This window comes from Sciurus carolinensis, chromosome 6 (genome assembly GCF_902686445.1).
Source record: "Sciurus carolinensis chromosome 6, mSciCar1.2, whole genome shotgun sequence".
Taxonomy (NCBI): domain Eukaryota; kingdom Metazoa; phylum Chordata; class Mammalia; order Rodentia; family Sciuridae; genus Sciurus; species Sciurus carolinensis.
The window spans coordinates 47,629,233-47,648,395 of NC_062218.1; the positions used below are offsets into that span (position 1 = coordinate 47,629,233).

Below are 19,163 nucleotides of genomic sequence, written 5' to 3' on the forward strand. Positions count from 1 at the left end.
TTATGCATATCAATTTTTGATAAGCATTATAAATAAAATGCAGCAAAGTTAAGGGGACAAGGTGGTAGAGTAGGGGTGCTCTTTTACATTGGATGGTTAGAAATTGGCCTCAGGACCTGCCGAGCTCTCTTTTGATATCCCTCAATTTCTCCTGATATCCCAAGCTCATTTGTATATCAGGTTTTTTGCAAATGTTTCCTCTGTCTGGGCCTTTTCCTCTTCCTATCAACTCCTTTTCCCCAGTTACCTCTTACTGTCCTTCTGATCTTAGCCCCAAATACCTTCCTCCAGGAAGCCTTCTCTGGCCTCCAGAACAAGTCAAGTTCAGGTTCCCTCTTAATCATGGCACTGACCTTTTTCATTGTATGGAGCAGAATAAGAAGATGGGCGTTGAGTTACTTAATACCTTTGTCCCCTCCAGTCTACAAACTCCATTAAAGCAAAGACTGCATTTTTGTTTACTGTTGAATGCTTAGAAGCATGTGGTGTGCAGAGTAGGTATCCAACAAATAATTGCTGAATGTCTGAATGATTTTCAATATAACAGAATATTAAGTTAAGCACGGAAGGCCTATTTAGAAAACACCGTGCTTCATCTTACAGGCCATATACGTAACTTTGGGAAATTTTTTTACATAGCAAAAGTAATCAACAAAATTTGGTTTCATTTGGTTGAATCTCAGTACTAACCTATGGTGTACCTATCCTTTATTTCAACAATATTTATCACTTTTGGACATGTGTGCAGACTGAACTCCAATCTAAAACCAGTAATTTTTATTTGTAAAACACCAAGTCATAAATAGGCAGAATCAACCCATGCTTTTATTTTCATTGCATATAAAAATTTCATATGAAGGTATTGATGTACAGTACTATCCCCATGGGCTGTAAGAGAGGCTAAGAAACCACTAAAAGAATCATCATTTGTAATGCTCACACACAATTGACCACTCTGAAAACATATCCAAAGAAACAAAATTTAAAAACAACTAAATTCAGTAAGGATGTATTTTGTAATTATAGTGTCCCCTTTGTACTGTTTAAAACAAAAGTAATTAAATTCCTTTGGGCCAGGGCTGCTAAAATCTACAGTTTGTGTCAAAAAATAAAATAAAATAAAACAATAGGAGGCTCATTTTTCCTAGAAAAACAATCTCTCCTTTCACTGATAAGTCACACGTTCCAAGGGCCGGGCAGCCGTGGGAGGGTTCCACACTAGCCACTGGGGCACTTTCACAGCTTTCAGGAACTGGCCACTGTACAAAGTTAAATGTAATAATTCTAAGTGGATATAAGTTTTGCAGAAACAAATTTTAGATATTTGAATTGATATCACACCAAACTGCATTTAAGTAGATTTGGGCATATATATATAAATCTTAATCAAAGAAAAATTTTAAGGTTAAAAAAAAAGACTTTTATATTATACTGTCTCTTAACATGACTGAGAGCTAATGGAACAGGTGACTAACCAAGATGGGTGATGTATGGCTCCAGTTCCAATCAAGTTCATTTCCCTGTGAACTGTGGAAGCCAAAAAGACCTTCAATAATCACTGGATGAAAATATATTTCCCCAGTAGTATTTGAAAGTAAAAAAACCATCAAATATAATTAGCTGAAGTAGCTCCTCATTTACATCTAGAAATAATTATCACACATATAGTGCCACTCCATAGCAAGAAGTACCTACAAGCTTCCATCTTGAAAAGGTGCAAGATCTGTCAGAGGTTTTGTGATTTTGTAAAATTCAGCTACTGCCAGAAATCCAATCAATTGAAAGCTTGGATATAAATGCCCAGCCCTAACCCCACCATTACCTTGCTTTGAAATGCAGCAAAACAGAAGAAAATATTGGTTAAAGTTAAGGCACAGCCCTGGGACCAAAGACCTGCAGCTATGTTATTTAAATTTATATATCTTTATGTATTTTATAGTTTTCTTGAATCTTCCATAAACAAGCTCTAAAGTGACAAGACTATATTACAGGAGAAAAGAAAAATGTACAAGGAGTATGTATACACACCATTCATTCTCTCACCAAGAGTTTCCAAATATATCAACACCATCCTATCATGGGATGATGTTTTAATAAGAACTGATAATTTACAATTAACATTACAATATGTACATTGCAATAAATACATGGTTGTAAACAGACAAACAAGACTGTATTACAGGTAAGGTCATTTGGTGAGAAAAAATGCATGGCACAAAAAAATAAATAATGCATTCAAAAATTATCATAAAGCTTTCTGTAAAATCCATTTCATTCAAGTTTTTTCTTTCCTCTTCTGCAATTTGTTCTATCTACATTATTTTCTTGTGAATTTTAACTGATGCAAAAGAAAACAAAATTAAAACAGCATTATTGTGTTCAGTAACTTGCAAGCTGAAATGTACTTGTTTTATGCAAACTTGGACATATTTTTCCCCATACAGTACCCAGATATTGCATTTTCTTATGGCATTTTAGGAAATGTAAAGTCACTTGTGTAAGGATCTTCTTTTTAAAGCAGTGTGTATTTCTGAAGCACACTTTGGCGAGAGAGACTGAGGGGTGGGGCAGACAGGAGGGAGTGAGAGAGGGAGAAGAGAAGACAAGCAGATTGTACAGTGCATTAGTCCCTAACTCTTGGATATTATGCCTTTACTACAATTTGTCCATTGGTGGATATCTTTACAACATGGGACCATTAAAACCCAACAAACGGGGGGGGGGGGGCTTTATTAGTGCAGTTATAAACTCTTTCAGGTCTGAATTTTTTGACATATTGCTGTTTAAATTTTATTTTTCATTATTGAGATTCCAGGCACTCTTTGGGGGAATTGCCAAGTGAAGGGAGGGGAAGGAGGGAGTGAGAATGATTTGGAAAGAGAAATAAAGCCTGGACTCTCTGCTTTTCCTTCTAGGCCTCTCACAGGGACAAACAAAATTAAAACAGAAGTAAGTTCCCAAAAGTTCCTGTGAAACTACTTGGTCAAACACAGAGGTCTTTTTGCAAGATTGCTGTCTTTCTTTACAAGGGCAAAAGAATGGAAACTGATTCCTATTCTGTCCCATCCAAATGATCAGAGACATACTTTTTCTATCAAAGGCTGTAAGCATCATTTGGACCTCAGGAGATTATCACAGGGACTCTCTTCAGCGTGGATCATTTCCTAGCTGATAACTTTGTTTCACAGTCCCCAGATGGCCCATGAGAAGTTCCAAATGTGAGTGTGTTTAGGGTTGTTATTTTTCTTAATGTTTCGTGTATTTTCTATTTAGTCAGATATCTCTCCTTCAGTATCTATCTTAATTCTTGGATATCAATGAGAAAGGTGGTTATGTGAACTCCAAACTCTTCACAGAAAAGTCCTTTATCAAGGACTGACTTCAGAAAAAAGTCGACTAAATAGACACCCAACAATTTAAGCTGCGATCAGCAGTAGACACTGGGAATTAATCTCTAAAATTCCCATATAGTTCCAGGTGCTGAAATCAGCTGAGAGTGATCTCTGATTTTTTATTTAAGCAGACTCTTTTTACCAATCCAATATTTTAGAATGTATCTTATTAACAACCCTCTGGTGCTAATAGCTTCACCAACTGCTTATCCCTAAATGTGTTTAAAGAAAGAGATGGTTATGGATCAATGATAACTGGTAAAGCAGTGCCTAAACATTACACAGATATCCATTAAGAAAAAGCAGCTGCTACGCCTTAAGACCACTGCTCAGGGATACTCCTCATGTAGTTCTTAATCCCACGGTGAAATCACAGAAGCAAAAGAGAACTAGTTGTAATGGTGTTTGGTAATATATTCGGTTAATATTCTTAACATCTGTGTAGTTAGCTGTAAACTTTTCTCTGTAACCCCAGAGTAAAAGTTAGTCATGACATACAACCTAATGATAGAAATAAGTGCTAACCCTAACTTGACTACCTGTTTCCTTTCATCCATCAGAATGGTGGTGATAGATTTGGTAAGACCACATCTAGTGAACATGGACAGAAGTTCAAACACACATTAAATAATAAAGCAGCACAAGGGGGAAACATTTTTCTTACTATAAGTGGCTATAACATGATAATAAAAATGAGCATGAAATGTGTGGGTTATTATAAGGACATGCAGTTATGAAATGCATGTCTCTTGACACAGCAAAAAGTCATCAGAAGACACTAAGTAGGAAAATATCTAAAAAAGACTGACCATTTTAGCTACTGGGTGTTTATATATCTCCCATTTGCTTCAGACAACACCAACTGATGATTGAGTTTCTATGAGGCTTAAGACACATTTGATATAACGCACACCAAAGTATTACAGAACAAATATTCACTTTGTACACTGTGAAGAAAAACACTGGAGAGCAACTCTGCTTATCCAGAAAGAGTAAGATAAAAAGCAAAGTAAACGAAGACTTACAAAAAGGGTTTCCAGCAACATAAAATTGTTTTTCTGTTTTAAAATATGGAAGTTGTTGGTATATAAAACAATGAATCACTACAAATCAGTTAATTGCTATGAACTCTAAGGTGCAAGTAAAATTTGTAAATTAGATTTATCCAGTGTAGCACAGATTTGTACTGAAAACTTGCAAGTTACTTCTTAGAAAAAAATAATAACCAGTGGCAGATGAAGTTCTGAACATAGTTTTTTAAATATAATACCTCAATACATTTAATAATAAAAGTAAGCTCTACAAAAAATCTGTTTTACATATCATACAAAATGTAGAGGTGAGTGCAGCTCACTGAACCACACTATTCAGTCATGTATCAGGAAGACTTGAAATTAGAAAATTATGCAATTTCTGTGGCTCATCCTCCTCCTGGGAACAGATTCATGCTGTGTCCTATTTGTGACATTTTTGTTGCTTCATCCACTAAGTTCACTCTGTCCGTGCAATGCCTTCTTTCTTCCAAAAAATATTGCAAACAAATAAAAGAAACCCCAAATCCAATCCACTTTGGGCTGCCTGATGAGCCACACTCCCTTGAAAACATTTTGGAGTTAATTTTATCTGCTTTGTCAGCTCTCCCAAGCTGAGATCTTGTTAAAATGCTGTTCTCAAAGATGTCCCCCTTGCTCTGATGACATGGAGGTGAAGAAACTGGTTACGATATTCCTGAGCGCGAGACTGAGTAGTCAAGGTCAGTTTTGTTCAACAAACGTCCTGGCAGATGAGAGTGAGGTGTGACCATGGTTGTGGCATGTGACATGCACTTTGGAAACAATTTTTCTATTTAAAAAAAAAAAAAAAAAGGCGTGACAGTCTCTGCACTGTTACGTATCAGGAGAATAATCATCTATGACAGGAGCTTCCGGCTGGCTTTCTTCTTCCCCCACTGCCTCCTCTTCCACCTGTTCATCAAGGGGAATTTCAGTAGACTCTGAGTCTTGAGTACACAGAGTCTTGGAGTCACTGCAGCTAGTGTCTTCTTCCACTTGACTTCCACTGTCCTTCTCGGTGTCCGACTCACCATCTTCCTCTAAAGTTAGTTCAAACTGGAATTTCTCAGTTTGACCCTGCCGGCCCTCCTCTTGGTCATCAGGTGCAGGAGAGGGGCTCTGAGGGATTGTGCTCTGGTACCATTCACGATTGTCCTCCAAAGTGTCCAAAATGTCCTGGGCATCAGGATGTACCAGGTCTGCCCAGGTCTCCCAGAGAGGATGAACAATGTAGTCTATGAAGCCCACCTAGTGAAAAAAAAAAGTTCAATATGAGAAGTCCGATTGGACTGAGAGACCATGAAGAAGGTTAAGTAGATCATGGCCCACAAATATAATACAGATCTGAAGGTTACTAACCTTAATTTGGTTAAATAGTCATTATTTGAGAAAAGAGATCATATAAAAGTGCTTTTCCTAGTTGGTGAAAGCCTCTAGAATAACTATTAGTTGAAGAGTACGTTCACAATGTAAAATCGTTTTCCCTTATTTACATGGCAGGATATGGGGCTTGGCCCTTATTTTCAAATAGCCAAGGTAAAGGTAAATCCAGATAACTGAAAGAAGCCGAACACTCTCTGATATACGAATGTGGTCATAATGAGCGAAGAGAATGCACGGAGTGGATGCCCAGCTAGGGAAATCTAAGTTCCATGGCTGCAGGTTTGCTAGATTGTAAGTGCTAAGGATCGTAAGGTGAAACTGATCCTGTCAAAACCAAATCATTTTAAAAGTCTTCAAAAACACTATGAGTAATCGAACGCTAGCTGCATCTTTTGTCTCTTGAAAGCCTTCTGTGCCATGCCTTACCTGTGATTTTTCTACAGATGCATTGTGCTTGTCACACATGGGACTTATCTCCATGCCACGCTCCCTCTCTCGGTCTCCTTGGCGGAAAAACTCCTCCATTATCCGGTCTGTCCACTGGCGGTACAGCTGGAGAGGCTTCGTTGGGTTGCTCAGGTCTGCACAGTGCACCATATTCTGAAGGACCTAAAGGAGACAGAGTCCTCCTCTACTTAGCACCTGCTCCCCATTTTTTTTTAACTAGAAATTCACGTCGGATGACTGTGACACTTAAAAATACATGTAGTGTTAAGATTTATTCCAAACAGCTCAACCAAGATGTGTCTGTGTGTGGTTCACACTTGTATAAATAGTTCCAAATTATGCCACTTCTACTGCATCTAAGTATCATAAGAGGAGCTGTCTATGATGGTTAATGAAATTCAGACCTCCTTATGTGGATTTTTTTTGTGTGTGTGTGTTAGTTTTTCTGTTTCTAAAATACATGTGCAACTGAAAAGACCAATAAGTTTCTACCTGGTTAATAATCAGGATGAGAATGTGGATAAAAATCTTGCCCAAAGTCGCTAAGAGTATAAGATGGATGAATGGAAAAATGAATTTTATCAAAGCAGAATACACAGACACATGTGCATGTGAGCACGCACACAAACACACACATACAAACACACACACACAGAACACAAAGTCAAATAACAATTTACCTGAATCCTATCAGAATAATTATCAAGGAGAAGAACCCCAGAACTTGTCACTTTCTTAGTTTCAACCATAGTTTTCAAATCAGCCAGTAGATTCATGTGCTTTGACATGTCTGTTGCAAGTACCTTAAAACATAAAGAATATTAAGTTCAAAGGAAAAAGTCAGAATTTGCATATGAAAACATTTTTTGCAGAATGTGAGAGGGAATGGAGAACCACTATGACTTCTGATGGCAATATATGGAACTTCTAAGGGCACAGTCTTTTGCTTTTGCTAAAGTCTCTTGGAAGCCCAGCTAAACGTGTACACTATGCAGAAATATCAGGCACTGACCACCACCTTCATGGTGAAAATATGATGACATCTCTGAGGATAAGACATCATCACACGTTTCAAAGTTTCTTCATTCCCTGGCTTCCAAAGTGGTTATTAGATTACAATGAGCTAATTCAAGGTTGCTCACAGACCACTTCAGAAACAGTATTCTGATTAATTTTCTGCTTATCCAAGAAAGATAATCCCTGTCTCTGTGTGTATGAAGCTAGTAATTTTTCATAACCAGAGATTTTTCTGCATCTCATAATCACTCTAAATAATGTACACAGAGAAGAGAGTAAAGTCATGTACACTCCAGCTGCAGTCCAAACCCTTGACTTTTGCTTCTCCATCTTTTTCTGCCTGCTGCATGGAGCTCAGAAAAGAAAACATGAATAATGAGGTCAAACTATTACTATTCTTAAATTCAAACTGCTGGAAGTAGACAACCTATTATAGAATGGCACTGCCAATAACGGGCACAGCTTCTAGAACAAAAAGGGTGACAAAGGTTTGGAAATACACTTGCTTTTATCTGATACTCATCTCATTCTCATATTTTTTTAGACAACTTTCATCACAATTTTTTTTTCTTTGTCAACTACTTACAATGTCAATGACCATTTTCCTTAAAGATTGTCTTTGCTTTTTGGTCAAATTCTGGAAAATGTCACAGTTTTCTTCCTGAAGCAACTTAAAGCCCACGGCCAAATGATGGTTCTCTAAGACAGAGGAGTCGTTATACATCAAAGCAAGTTCAGAGTCTAAAAGGAAATGAGACAGATGATCACCAAAGCTGTTTAATTAGAAGTCTATCTTATTTTTAAAGTTCTATGATACTTTGGGTTTAGGATGCATTTTGCCTTAAATTCTCATTCATTCATTGGAGTGAATTCCAATGTTACTAACACATGGCAGGGCATTTCGCTCTGTGGGCCTCAGCTTCTTTCTTGGCCAGACGACTTTTAACCTCTCCTTGTAATCTGCCATAAACTCAGTGGGACACTGAGTGGAATATGGCATTATTTTTAACATCAGCAACATGTTCAGAGCATAAGATGTTGTATTCCTGATAACTGTGAATTCCCTGTCCTGCAACTTATATAAGGTGAGGATCATACAATGCAGCTGTGAACTTACAGTAAGTGCAAGGATAGTGCAAAATATATGAACAACACCAGATATGCTTATACTGCTCTTATTTTCTTCCAGAGGACAGCTTTGAAAGTCTAAGTTTTGTTCACTTTTTTCCATTTCCTTTTCCAAGTATCCTGGAAGTTCAAATATGCATGTAAGCTTGCCCCCTGCTTGCTCATGGCTTCCAAAAGAGATTGTATTCTGCCATCTACATGCCTTGTGATACTGCCCTGGACCCATGTCTGTCAGGCAGGAAGAAATCCTGCCTTTTCCCCAGATCTCTAAATAGCAATCCCAGATCTAGAAGGTAGTTATTTAAAAAAAATAAAATAAAATGATGCTTTATTCTGTTTCCATTTAAGTCCTTGAAATCCTTGTAAAGACTAAAAACACATGTATTGATCTTTTCTTCTGACTAATGAATAGAATATATTTGGAAATCTCTTATAAGGAAGAAATGCCCTGTCCCACTCATTGTTTTCAAGGAGCCTGGGAGGGCAGCAGAGGCTAAATCTAAACTTTTGCTACCAAGTTACAGGAACGGAGATGTCTAGGATAGTAGGGAGCAGATGTGTAGGAACTGTTTGGTTTTCTTTCTGGATAAAGCAACAATATTAATTTTTTTAAAAAGGCAGTAAGTGTCTAGTTAAGTTTTACTTTTAAACTATCTATAAAAAAGTCTGTCTATAGATAGTTAAGCACACAGAAATCAGAAATTTAATAGTAAATAGGATCTTAGCATATGACATTATTGTGGTTCCATTGTGGAAATTACATTAAATAAACACACTGAAAGGAAGGTGGAATGTTTTCTAGTTGGGGAAATAATGCTGAATCAATCTAGTAAGGTTCATTTAAGGGAGAAAATATGCGTAGAAATAAGGCATTTGTTGTAATAAAGGACTTGACCGACTTTACAAAAACCCTAGGTTTAAATGACCCCTGAAAAGAGATATAAGAAATGAAGGCCATTTAGTCTGCAGAAGAAAAAAAATGAGGAGCTACTATGTCCAGGAAAAGGGTGATCTGCCTAATGAAATTGCAGTGGGGAATTCTATTCAATATAAGGATATAAGGATGACTTTACATGGGGCAGATGCCCCAGGGCACTGGCTAGGCCTGCCATGGAAAGCAGTCATCTCCTGACAGGGAGAGTCCCTGATTTCAGCTAGAAAGGCTGTGAAGTGATTCCTTTTTGATCTGATGGGCCTCTTCAGCCTCTTGTCTCTGAGGCCATCACAGAAAGGTGGTGGTGACTATTATTTTTAAATAAATGAAGGTCAGCATTTAGGAACCTAAATCTCAGGGTAGAAGTTTAACTTTCTACTCATATTTAAGATTGAAGGCATGTGGTCACATCTAAAAGGGGAGGCAAGGTTCTGCAGCTCCTCAATAGATTTCTACAAAAGACTCTATTCCATCACTTCTTAGTAGAGTCCTTGAAGCTCAGGAATCATCGGGAAGTTATTTTCATACTTCGGCACAATGGGGTGGAGGCTAGCATGGGTCTCATTTTTGGTGAAATCCTCTCATCTTCAAGGCAAGTACAATTACCTCTTCCATGCAGCCTTCCTTGATTACCCCACCCAGAACTACCCACATGTCCTGTCAGCTCCTATACTGTTCTGCATCTCTCACTGGGAATTTATCACATTCATTTTATCTGTCCTTCTCTCTGCACACATCTTTCAACTGTCTTGCCCCAAACCTCCTAGATAAAGGTAAATATTTTTAATTGAATGGGCTTGTTTGTCTGGTTTTTCTGTGGCACTTCAAGTTTTCCTAACGTACAAACCAAAGAGAGGAACAGAATCTCATGAAGCACAGCATTTAGAGGACTTTCATGCCAGGCACTGTACTAAGTGGTTTGTAGGAATCATCCCACTTAATCCTCACAACCATTCTCCTAGGAAGATTCTCGTGTTCTAGCCATTTATAAATGAAGAAAATGAGCTTTAGGGATGGAAAGTAAATGCCAACGTCACTGGCTGTCAAATACTAGGGCTAGTACTTAAAAGCAGGCAGTCTCTAGAGACTTCACCTCATACTATTATTACAGATGCTTTAAAAATAGAGATGACAACCGTGAGCAGTGAGCTCTATCAGTGAATCAGGAAATGATAAACATGATCCCTTCAGTGCCTGGCACATATTAATAACTATATAAGTATTCTCTATTGTATTGATGGACCAAGCATTTCTTCACAAACCTAAAGCCATAATTTATTACAGATAGATCAATTATGCTCATTTTTAAGAACTACCCTGGATCATCAAGAATAAATTACATTATTCTCAATATATTGCTACTTTTAATCTCCAAGTCCCTCTCTTCTGAGTCCTCACTGGGTTGGGGGTGGAGGGTGGGAAAGTACCACCACATAACTGAGATCATGTACTTCAACTAGCTGATGCAGATTAAGTGTATGTTCTCAGTAATGTAATAAAATGCCTAATTACAGGAGTTGGCTCAGGCAATTATGCAGGCCTGCAAGCTGGAGAAGCAGGAAAGCCAGAGGTATAATTCAGTTCTAGAGTGAGGACTGAGAACGGGAGCATGGGGAGACTGGTGTAAGTTCTCTCTGGTAACCAGGAGCACTGATGTCCCAAGGCAGGAGAATACGGTATCCCAGCTCAACCAGAAAGTGAGTGCCCTTACAGTTTCATTCAGGTCCTCAATGGACTGGTCGATGCCCACTTCACTGGGGAGGGCAATCTTCTTTACTCAATTTACTGATGCAAATGCTAATCTCTTATGAACACACCCTCAAAGACACACCAGAAAGAATATTTACCAGACACGCTGGCAATCCTTAGCCTAGTCAAGTCACACACAAAATCACCCATCACAAAGTCCACCCCTTTGCCAACCTGGCACCTACATACAACGCATCTCCTTAAGCTCTATGTAGTCTCTAGCTAGAGACAATAACAAGCTCTCGATTCCACCTAACATGATACGACTATTCTGTATGCAACTGAGAACACACTAAATCCTTCTCCAGAAGAGGTAAAGCTCTGGAGTGATGTTTATTCTTCTTGTGATATTCTGCAACTTAAATACTATGATGCAAAAATAACAATACCTAAAAATGGATGTAAAGTCAAAACATCTTACATGATGAGGGAAAAAGGAGAAAAACAAAGAAATTTCCTAATATATGTATATCTACTCACAAAAGGGTGTTCTTAAATAAGAAAGAAGTACTCACAATGATTAGGGTCCTCATTTCTATAACTGATCTTGTGCTCATAGCTGGTATTTCGAACTACCTTCCTCTATTACTCATTCTTTATCTCCTTCGTCTTTAGAAAGTACCTAGTCATGGTTCTTTTTCTACTGGGGTGACACAAATCTTCATTCCTGAAGGGTCGTTAGTGATCTTGCCTGGATTGGGTTGTTATAGTTTCCCCTTGGCCTTACTCACATGACATAGTAATACAAGAGGTGCCATCAGAGATCTCCTGTATCTCATGCACACTCTTCCCTACCTAGGCGGTGGAGTAATAATCCAGTTTCCCCCTGATAGTTCAGATCAGTCCTCCCAGATAACACTGTAACTCCTTTCTTGGTGTCTTCTTCATTTGGAGCCATACAGAATCCAAAGGGGCTGGGTCTTAACTTCTAGGTGAGTGAATTACTGTCATGCTTCCTGGTAAAAGCATTACTCCTATGGAACTAAGACCTCTAGGCCAAAGAACATAATGTTGCCAAAACAGAAAAAAAAAAAAATTTATTAGTGGGTAACTGGGGATAAGAGTGAGTGGTGCTACTTCCATGTCCATCTTTGATTCCTGGATCTGAGAGTCTTGGTTATGGGAGAAGAAGCACCAAGTGCTGAACACTGGTTGAGATTACACATGGCCTTCTGGAACACTGCCCCAGCCTGCAAGGTATCCCCACCTAGCTGGAGATGTAACTGAGGCCACTCCACCATTCTAATTAAGCTAGTCACTTCTGGATGGTGGGCAGCCTTTGCCAGTGCTCCATAAGTGAATAATGGCACAGCTACTAGATCTGCTGAATCATATGACTCAAGTGTAGAGTAACCTGCACAGCAGCCTGGACTTGCTGCAGAGCCTTCTCTTATTCTGTGCCCCCACTCAAAACTAGCAGTTCTTCAGATCACTTGGTAAATGGGCCAAAATAACACACCCAGACAAGAAACTGGATACTAGGCATTGGGCTTCCTTCATGGTTGTAGGAGGGGCCAGATGTAATGATTTATCCCTCTCCTTAGAAGAGATATGTCAACATGCCCCATACCACTGGACCCTTAGAAATTTCACTAAGGCAGAAGGCCCCTGAGTTTATTTGGGTTTATTCCCTAATCAACATCCTCACTATACCAGCAGAGATCCTGGGAAGTTGGGAGCTCAGTTCGCATTGTATTTAGTCAATCACAGGAGACAGTTCTGCCTGGTACACCTAGAAGAACTTAGGCCACTGATGTGGTATTTGATCTTGGAATTCCAATCCCAACTTCATCCTTTTCCCTCACCACTTGGTCCAGTGACATCAGCAATAACCAACCAATTTCATTACATTCCTGAATTTTCTAAAAATGTTTGAGAATCACTTAGCTCCTTGCTTCTTATGTAAGTGGTTGATTAGGAGTACCCAAGGCAGAAATTTTATGTATAAACAGTTCACCCCATGGACTATCAATGCTACTGAAAACAGTCATTGCTGTCTTTAAACTTAATCACATTTAGAAAGCCATTTCCAGAAATCCCATAATTAATTCAGAAAAGTCATCCTCAAAACTCTCTTCCTCTATAACCATTCCCTGTTCCAAAATCACTATTATGGGATCTCTAGAGAAATAAAACCAACAGGATAGAGAGATATATATTCCAATGTGTTTATTATAGGAAATGGCTCAGGAATTGGCTCAGGTGATTATGGATGCCAATATCCCAAGATCTGCAGTCTGGAGCTGGAGAAACAAAAAAGCTGGTGGTGTGATTCAGTCCCAGTCTGAAGGTCTGAGTTAGGGAATAAACGGGGAGGGGATGGAGGGAGTGGAGAAAGTAATTGATGTAAGTCCCAGTTCACAACTGAAGGCCAAGGACCAGCGGCATGGATATTTGAGAGCAGGAGAGGATGCTGTCCTAGCTCAAAATGGGAAGGAGAGTTTGCTCTTCTTCCACATCTTCTATTCTATTCAGCCCCCAATGGCTTGGATGATGTCTACTTACATAGATGAGGATAATCTTTACTTTACTGACTGATTCAAATGCTAATCTCTTCTGAAAACATTCTCACAGATTCACCCAAATCATTTTTTGCTTCTGGGCAAGTCTCAGCCTGGTTAAGTTTACAAATAAAATTTACTCTCGCATCCTTAGACTATAGGCCCCTCCGGGGCAAAGTACTTCTTTCTTGTGCTTTAATACAACCGCAGATCCATTCCATATATACCTCTGCTTACATCTGCTTGATAAAATATACTTTGAAGAGTAAATTAAATGCATATTCATCATATAAGGGTTTGAGAAATGGTCATGAGTTTGGAACTCGAACAGACGTGGCTGTGAAATCAGCATCCAACCTCTCTTCCTTTGATCTTACTTGTAAAGTAAGAACAACCCCCACCAAACTCCTGGGAGGATTATATGCCAGTAACATAATGGACATCTGGGGGCTTCTAGTAATGCCCCAGGGGTTTCCTCCACAAATTGCAGCTGGACAGAAACAGTGGGGACTGACTTGAAACCTGCATTTCAGTAGCTCTCAGTCTAAGAAAGGAAACAGGGAACAGTTTTTAAAACTGTTTTTTTTTTTTTTAATCAGGAAGAGCCTGTTTAAAAGGCACAGAAATAAGAGAAGATGGAGCCTTCATGTGATGGTAAGAACATCCATGTGGTGGATTCAAGCCAACACTAGGAGATGGGGCTGGCACACTTAGGATCGAGGTGAAGACTGGGGTATGTACACCAAGAGTAAGAACTACATTCTCACTGTTACTATAGTTTCACTAGCTTGAGCCAAGAGATTGAAAATGACAGCAAGCTGCACTGGGACTCTAAGTTACAGAAGACAAGAACAAAAAAGTCTTCAAAAGAATTTCTGAACAAAACATTTGTCCTTGAAATGGGGAGAGGAAGTGGTGGTTTTAACTTAATATTGGTGCTGACATCAAAGGGTTAAAGTTGCTTGCCCATTCCCTCAACTCCTCTTTCGGTGCCTCAAGCTTGCACTGTTTTCCTCCAAAGCTCTGACACCATCGCATGCCACATGTTCACTTAAGCTCCGTCTTTTCCAGCAGAATGCAAGTTCCTAAGAGCCAAGGCTCAGTCTGGGCCACCATACATTCCTAGTGCCCAGAACCAAATTTGAATACATCTTTATTGGGTAAAATAACCTCAGTAGTTACATCTATACCATGTCTGTTAAAAATAAATTTACCCTTTAATAAAACATATTAGGTTTATACAGAAAAACAAAATTCTCTACATAATTCATAATATGGCTATGGGAAATGTATTTTTAAATAACATTAGAGAAATTAAAAACTATATGTACTGGTCATTAGCTCTAACTTCACCTTAATATGATGTGATGCTTCTCTGCTTTTAAAAGCCAAAATACATATGCTTTGATTACATGCCTAATATAAATAAGTCTCTCTTTACGACTTGGCCATCTTTGATATAAATAAAAATGATTCTTTTCCAAGTAAAATTTAATGCTATGTATATTCTGTACTTTTGACACTGCCTTTTTATTTTCAGAAAATAAAGCTGTGAAGTTAGATAATTTTTTTATAATAAAGACATTCTAGAATGTTATATTCAAGACTTCATGATACAGTTCACATTTTATAGGTTTAATTACCTACATTGTCCTTAAAAAAGAAAAGAAACGAAACTACAGGTGGAATTTCAGTTTCTCTAAGTCACACTCCTTATATCTCCAAGTTATTCATTAAAGCTCAACCAACTCTGCCAAGTAAAGATCTCTCTGTTTTCAGAACCTCCAGGCTGCTTACAGTGAGTACAAGCACAATTAGTGTCAAATCATTTGGGCACCCAAAACTAACACACATGACATGATTAATGAGAACCAGGATCACAACTAAGAAGCAGACTGTAACTGCACTGTAAACCAGCCAGGTGCACCTAGTGCCCTCTGAAATCATGCAACTTCATGTAACTTCAGGACATTCCTTACCTCGCTGCACTCAAAGGTGCCTTTATAGTAAGACAGATAACCTTCCAACTATGGGTTTATAAATCTGATAATTAGGACTTTTTAGAATTCCTTTTTATAAAAAATGGGATTCGATCTTCAGTTTGGGGCAGACTGGAGCTGCAGCTCTGAGCCAAGAACAGAGAGGGTGCTAGTCTGACTCACTGATGTTCAATTCAACCATAAACATAGGAGAAAAATACCAACTTTAGTCCATTAAGGAAAAAAAAAAAAACATTTACAGCAAATCAAAAATAAATGCATTGCCCGGTGAAGTGGCACATGCCTATAATACTAGTGACTCTGGAGGCTGAGGCAGGAAGACTACAAGTTCGAGGCCAGCCTCAGCAACTTAGCAAGACCCTGGCTCAAAATATAATATAAAAAAAAAAGAGGCTGGAGATGTGGCTCAGCAGTTAAGCAACCCTGATTTCAATCACTGGTACCAAAAGTATATAAATGTATAATTCTGATCATTTCACAAAGCTAATTATTACAAGTTATAAGAGATTCCCATATAGCATGCTGTGAATAAAATGCTTTTGTTTTACCAGCTATTAAGCCCTTTCTGTGTTCTTCAATGGAAAAAAAGGAAAAAACTGGCTCATGTGACCCCTTGTTAAAAGCTTACTAAGGCAGTAATTCTGATCATGCCCGGTTACTGTGACCAACTGTGGAATACTTTCATGTACCAAATGATAATGCTGATTCATCTGCTCAGGAATAACTCAGTCTCCTCACACCCCAACATCAGGAACGAAAGTTGTTTGGTGGATTGTGAGTGTCCCTGTGTTCCTGTGGTACCATAGAAAGGAGAGCATCACAATATCACAGGTAGCAAGGAACTTCCAGGTCCAGGATTAGTTATCCTTCCACCCCAGGCAGGTCACCAGAACAAAAACCTTAAGTGGACATCTCTGGCTACTCTCTCTGTATTTACACTCCTCCAAATTTCTCCATTATCTGTTTCAGGGACTCTTAAACTTCAATGGGTATTAGGTTTATCTATAGACTGGGGCTGTGCTTGCTTAAGTGACATGCTCCGCAGATGCCAAGATGCTCACCACAGTCCTCCAGGGCATTATCCTTGGAGGGGTCACAAGAAAGATTAGAACTGGTCTTTATTATTCTTTAAAAATATATCAGAGTACTTGAAAGATAGTAATTTTACTATCACTTTGTCCTCTTTTTAATTCTAGTGTTATAAGGGAACATAAAATATGATACATAATAGAATGCAAAGGAAACATATTAGTCTGAATGTTCACTGTTATTAACTGAACAAATTGATATTAACTGATATTTCTTAAATATCCAATATAAAATAAAAATAATATTTTTATGTATTTGTTAAAAATCAATGTTAGAAACATACACAGACAAGCGTAGTACCTAAATACCAAACCTGGCCGGGTCCCTGGAAGGTGCCAGCATACACTGTACTGCATGCTTCTCAGGAAGGACACAGTCCACCCTAATCACTAACACACTGCAACCCTAGGAGTAGCATCTAGTATGTCAATATTTATCTATGTATGCCTTAAAAAATATATATATAAAAAATACATTTAATATTTATTTTATATGTATTATATATATTAATATGTATAAATATGTATATTTTAAATATATTTAATACATATTTTTAGACCTTTATTTTTATTCATTTATTTTTTTGTGGTGCTGAGAATCGAACCCAAGGCCTCACACAGGCTAGTCAAGTCCTCTACCACTGAGCCACATCCCCAGCCTTCTACGTCTGCTTTCATGGGTACCCAACTACAGGTTCTCATTAGATATTGGAAACTGAAATATTATCCTGCCTACCCTGTATAAATAAGTTCCTAAACCAAGCTTCTAAAATATACTTGACTAATCACACATCTCAGGACACTTGTAACTTTTCCAATCCTTTTGATGTGTGAATCACTAAAGTGTATTTTGTTATAGGTAGAGCAGAGGCTGTTAAAAGACACAGAAGTAGATTTAAATAATCCTTAAGTCTGAGTCAAATATCTCAAAGAAAGAGTGCATTTAATTTTTCTCTTTAGATCTGGGTACAGTCAAGTATAAGAAATAAACAGTAAGCAACCAGATTGTACTATGGCTAGATTGTTATAGCATGTGAGAAGACTATTTATTATCCACAAATTCAAGCAGAAAAAAAAAGGCAGATTCTTAAAATGAAAAAAAAAATTTTTTTCCAACAACTTTGCATTTTTTTAATATATAAAAGTAAAATTATAATATTAATCTATTTTAGTGATGAGGAATTAAATCACAGTATATTTAAGTAATTTACCTATTGACTGCAAGTACCAAACAGAATTTCTGTAAAACTAACCTCTTTCCAAAGGCAAAAGTGGAACATCACCTAAACATTCCCTCAGAGGTTTGCTGTGTAGCTGTCAGAGATGTCCACTGTCAGAGATGTCCACATTGAACATTCTCTACCATCCTTAACATTTCCAAATTCAGCAATGACTTCTTAAACAGTGAGAGGTCACCACTGAGAAAGACTGAATGATTAAAATATCAAATTAAGAGATAAGTTCCTGTTACCCCCATTAAGAGGTTTAAAAAGGAAAGAAGGGGGCTGGGCCTATGGAGGGTGGGGAAAGATGAGCTACAGCTTCTGAAGGGGATGAAATGATGATCTACATAAAGTGAAGGTCTATTAGTACCCAATCATTCCCATAGCTTTGCTTTGGTTTTTTTAAACCTTTAAGGGCAGCATAGCTCTCTAAATATCTCTTCATATTTTCACTTTTGATTATCATCCTTATCTAGGGAAATAGCAATATACTATTTCCAGAGAAGTACTATAACACATATTTTCAAGCATCATAATATTCCGTGGGATGTAATGATAACTTTCAGAGACAAATTACAGTAACATACACTATCAATAAAACACATATTTACACATCTCAAAAGAACTTTATAGACCTGGAAAAAAAAAACCCAAATTACAATGATTCTCAGAAAAATTTGTTCTGCAAAGATCAATGAACTTTTTACTTACTTGTATTGATCAGAAATTGATTTGACACACCAGGATGATCTACATCATGTATTGCACTAGCAAAAATTGCTGCAAGAATCTCCAAATCTGTAAACACAGCCTGGAAAATCAGACAATATCGATGTTACTATTCTATAATGATATGAATGAAAAGTATAAATAAAGCGAGAAATGACTTCCTAGAATTCAGATGGAAAACAAAACTTCAAAATATATTATCATCATGTATTATGAACAGATTTTTAGATAATGGGGTACCTATAAATTTTTTAAGTATAATTCTGGAAGAAAATATTTTAACTTGTTAATCTGAGGATCGTTATATTTTTATAAATTATAAAAAAAGTATCCTTTTTTTTGTTTTGTTTTGTACTAGGGATTGAACTTGGGGCACTTGAACACTGAGCCACATCCCCAGTCCTATTTTGTATTTTATTTAGAGACAGGGTCTTACTGAGTTGCTTAGTGCCTCACTTTTGCTGAGGCTGGCTTTGAACTCATGATCCTCCTGCCTTAGCCTCCCGAGATGCTGGGATTA

At 37.8% G+C, this 19,163-nt stretch overlaps 1 protein-coding gene across 1 annotated transcript in view; it reads right to left on the reverse strand.

The window, feature by feature from the left end:
* Positions 1–803: 803 nt before the first annotated feature.
* Positions 804–19,163, reverse strand: part of LOC124986645 (cAMP-specific 3',5'-cyclic phosphodiesterase 4D-like) — an 833,189-nt gene continuing 814,829 nt past the window's right edge. Inside the window, 5 exon segments of the mRNA XM_047555161.1 lie at positions 804–5,692; positions 6,254–6,436; positions 6,955–7,077; positions 7,878–8,032; positions 18,626–18,725. Coding sequence (XP_047411117.1) covers positions 5,279–5,692; positions 6,254–6,436; positions 6,955–7,077; positions 7,878–8,032; positions 18,626–18,725 — 975 coding nt within the window. The 3' untranslated portion in view covers positions 804–5,278.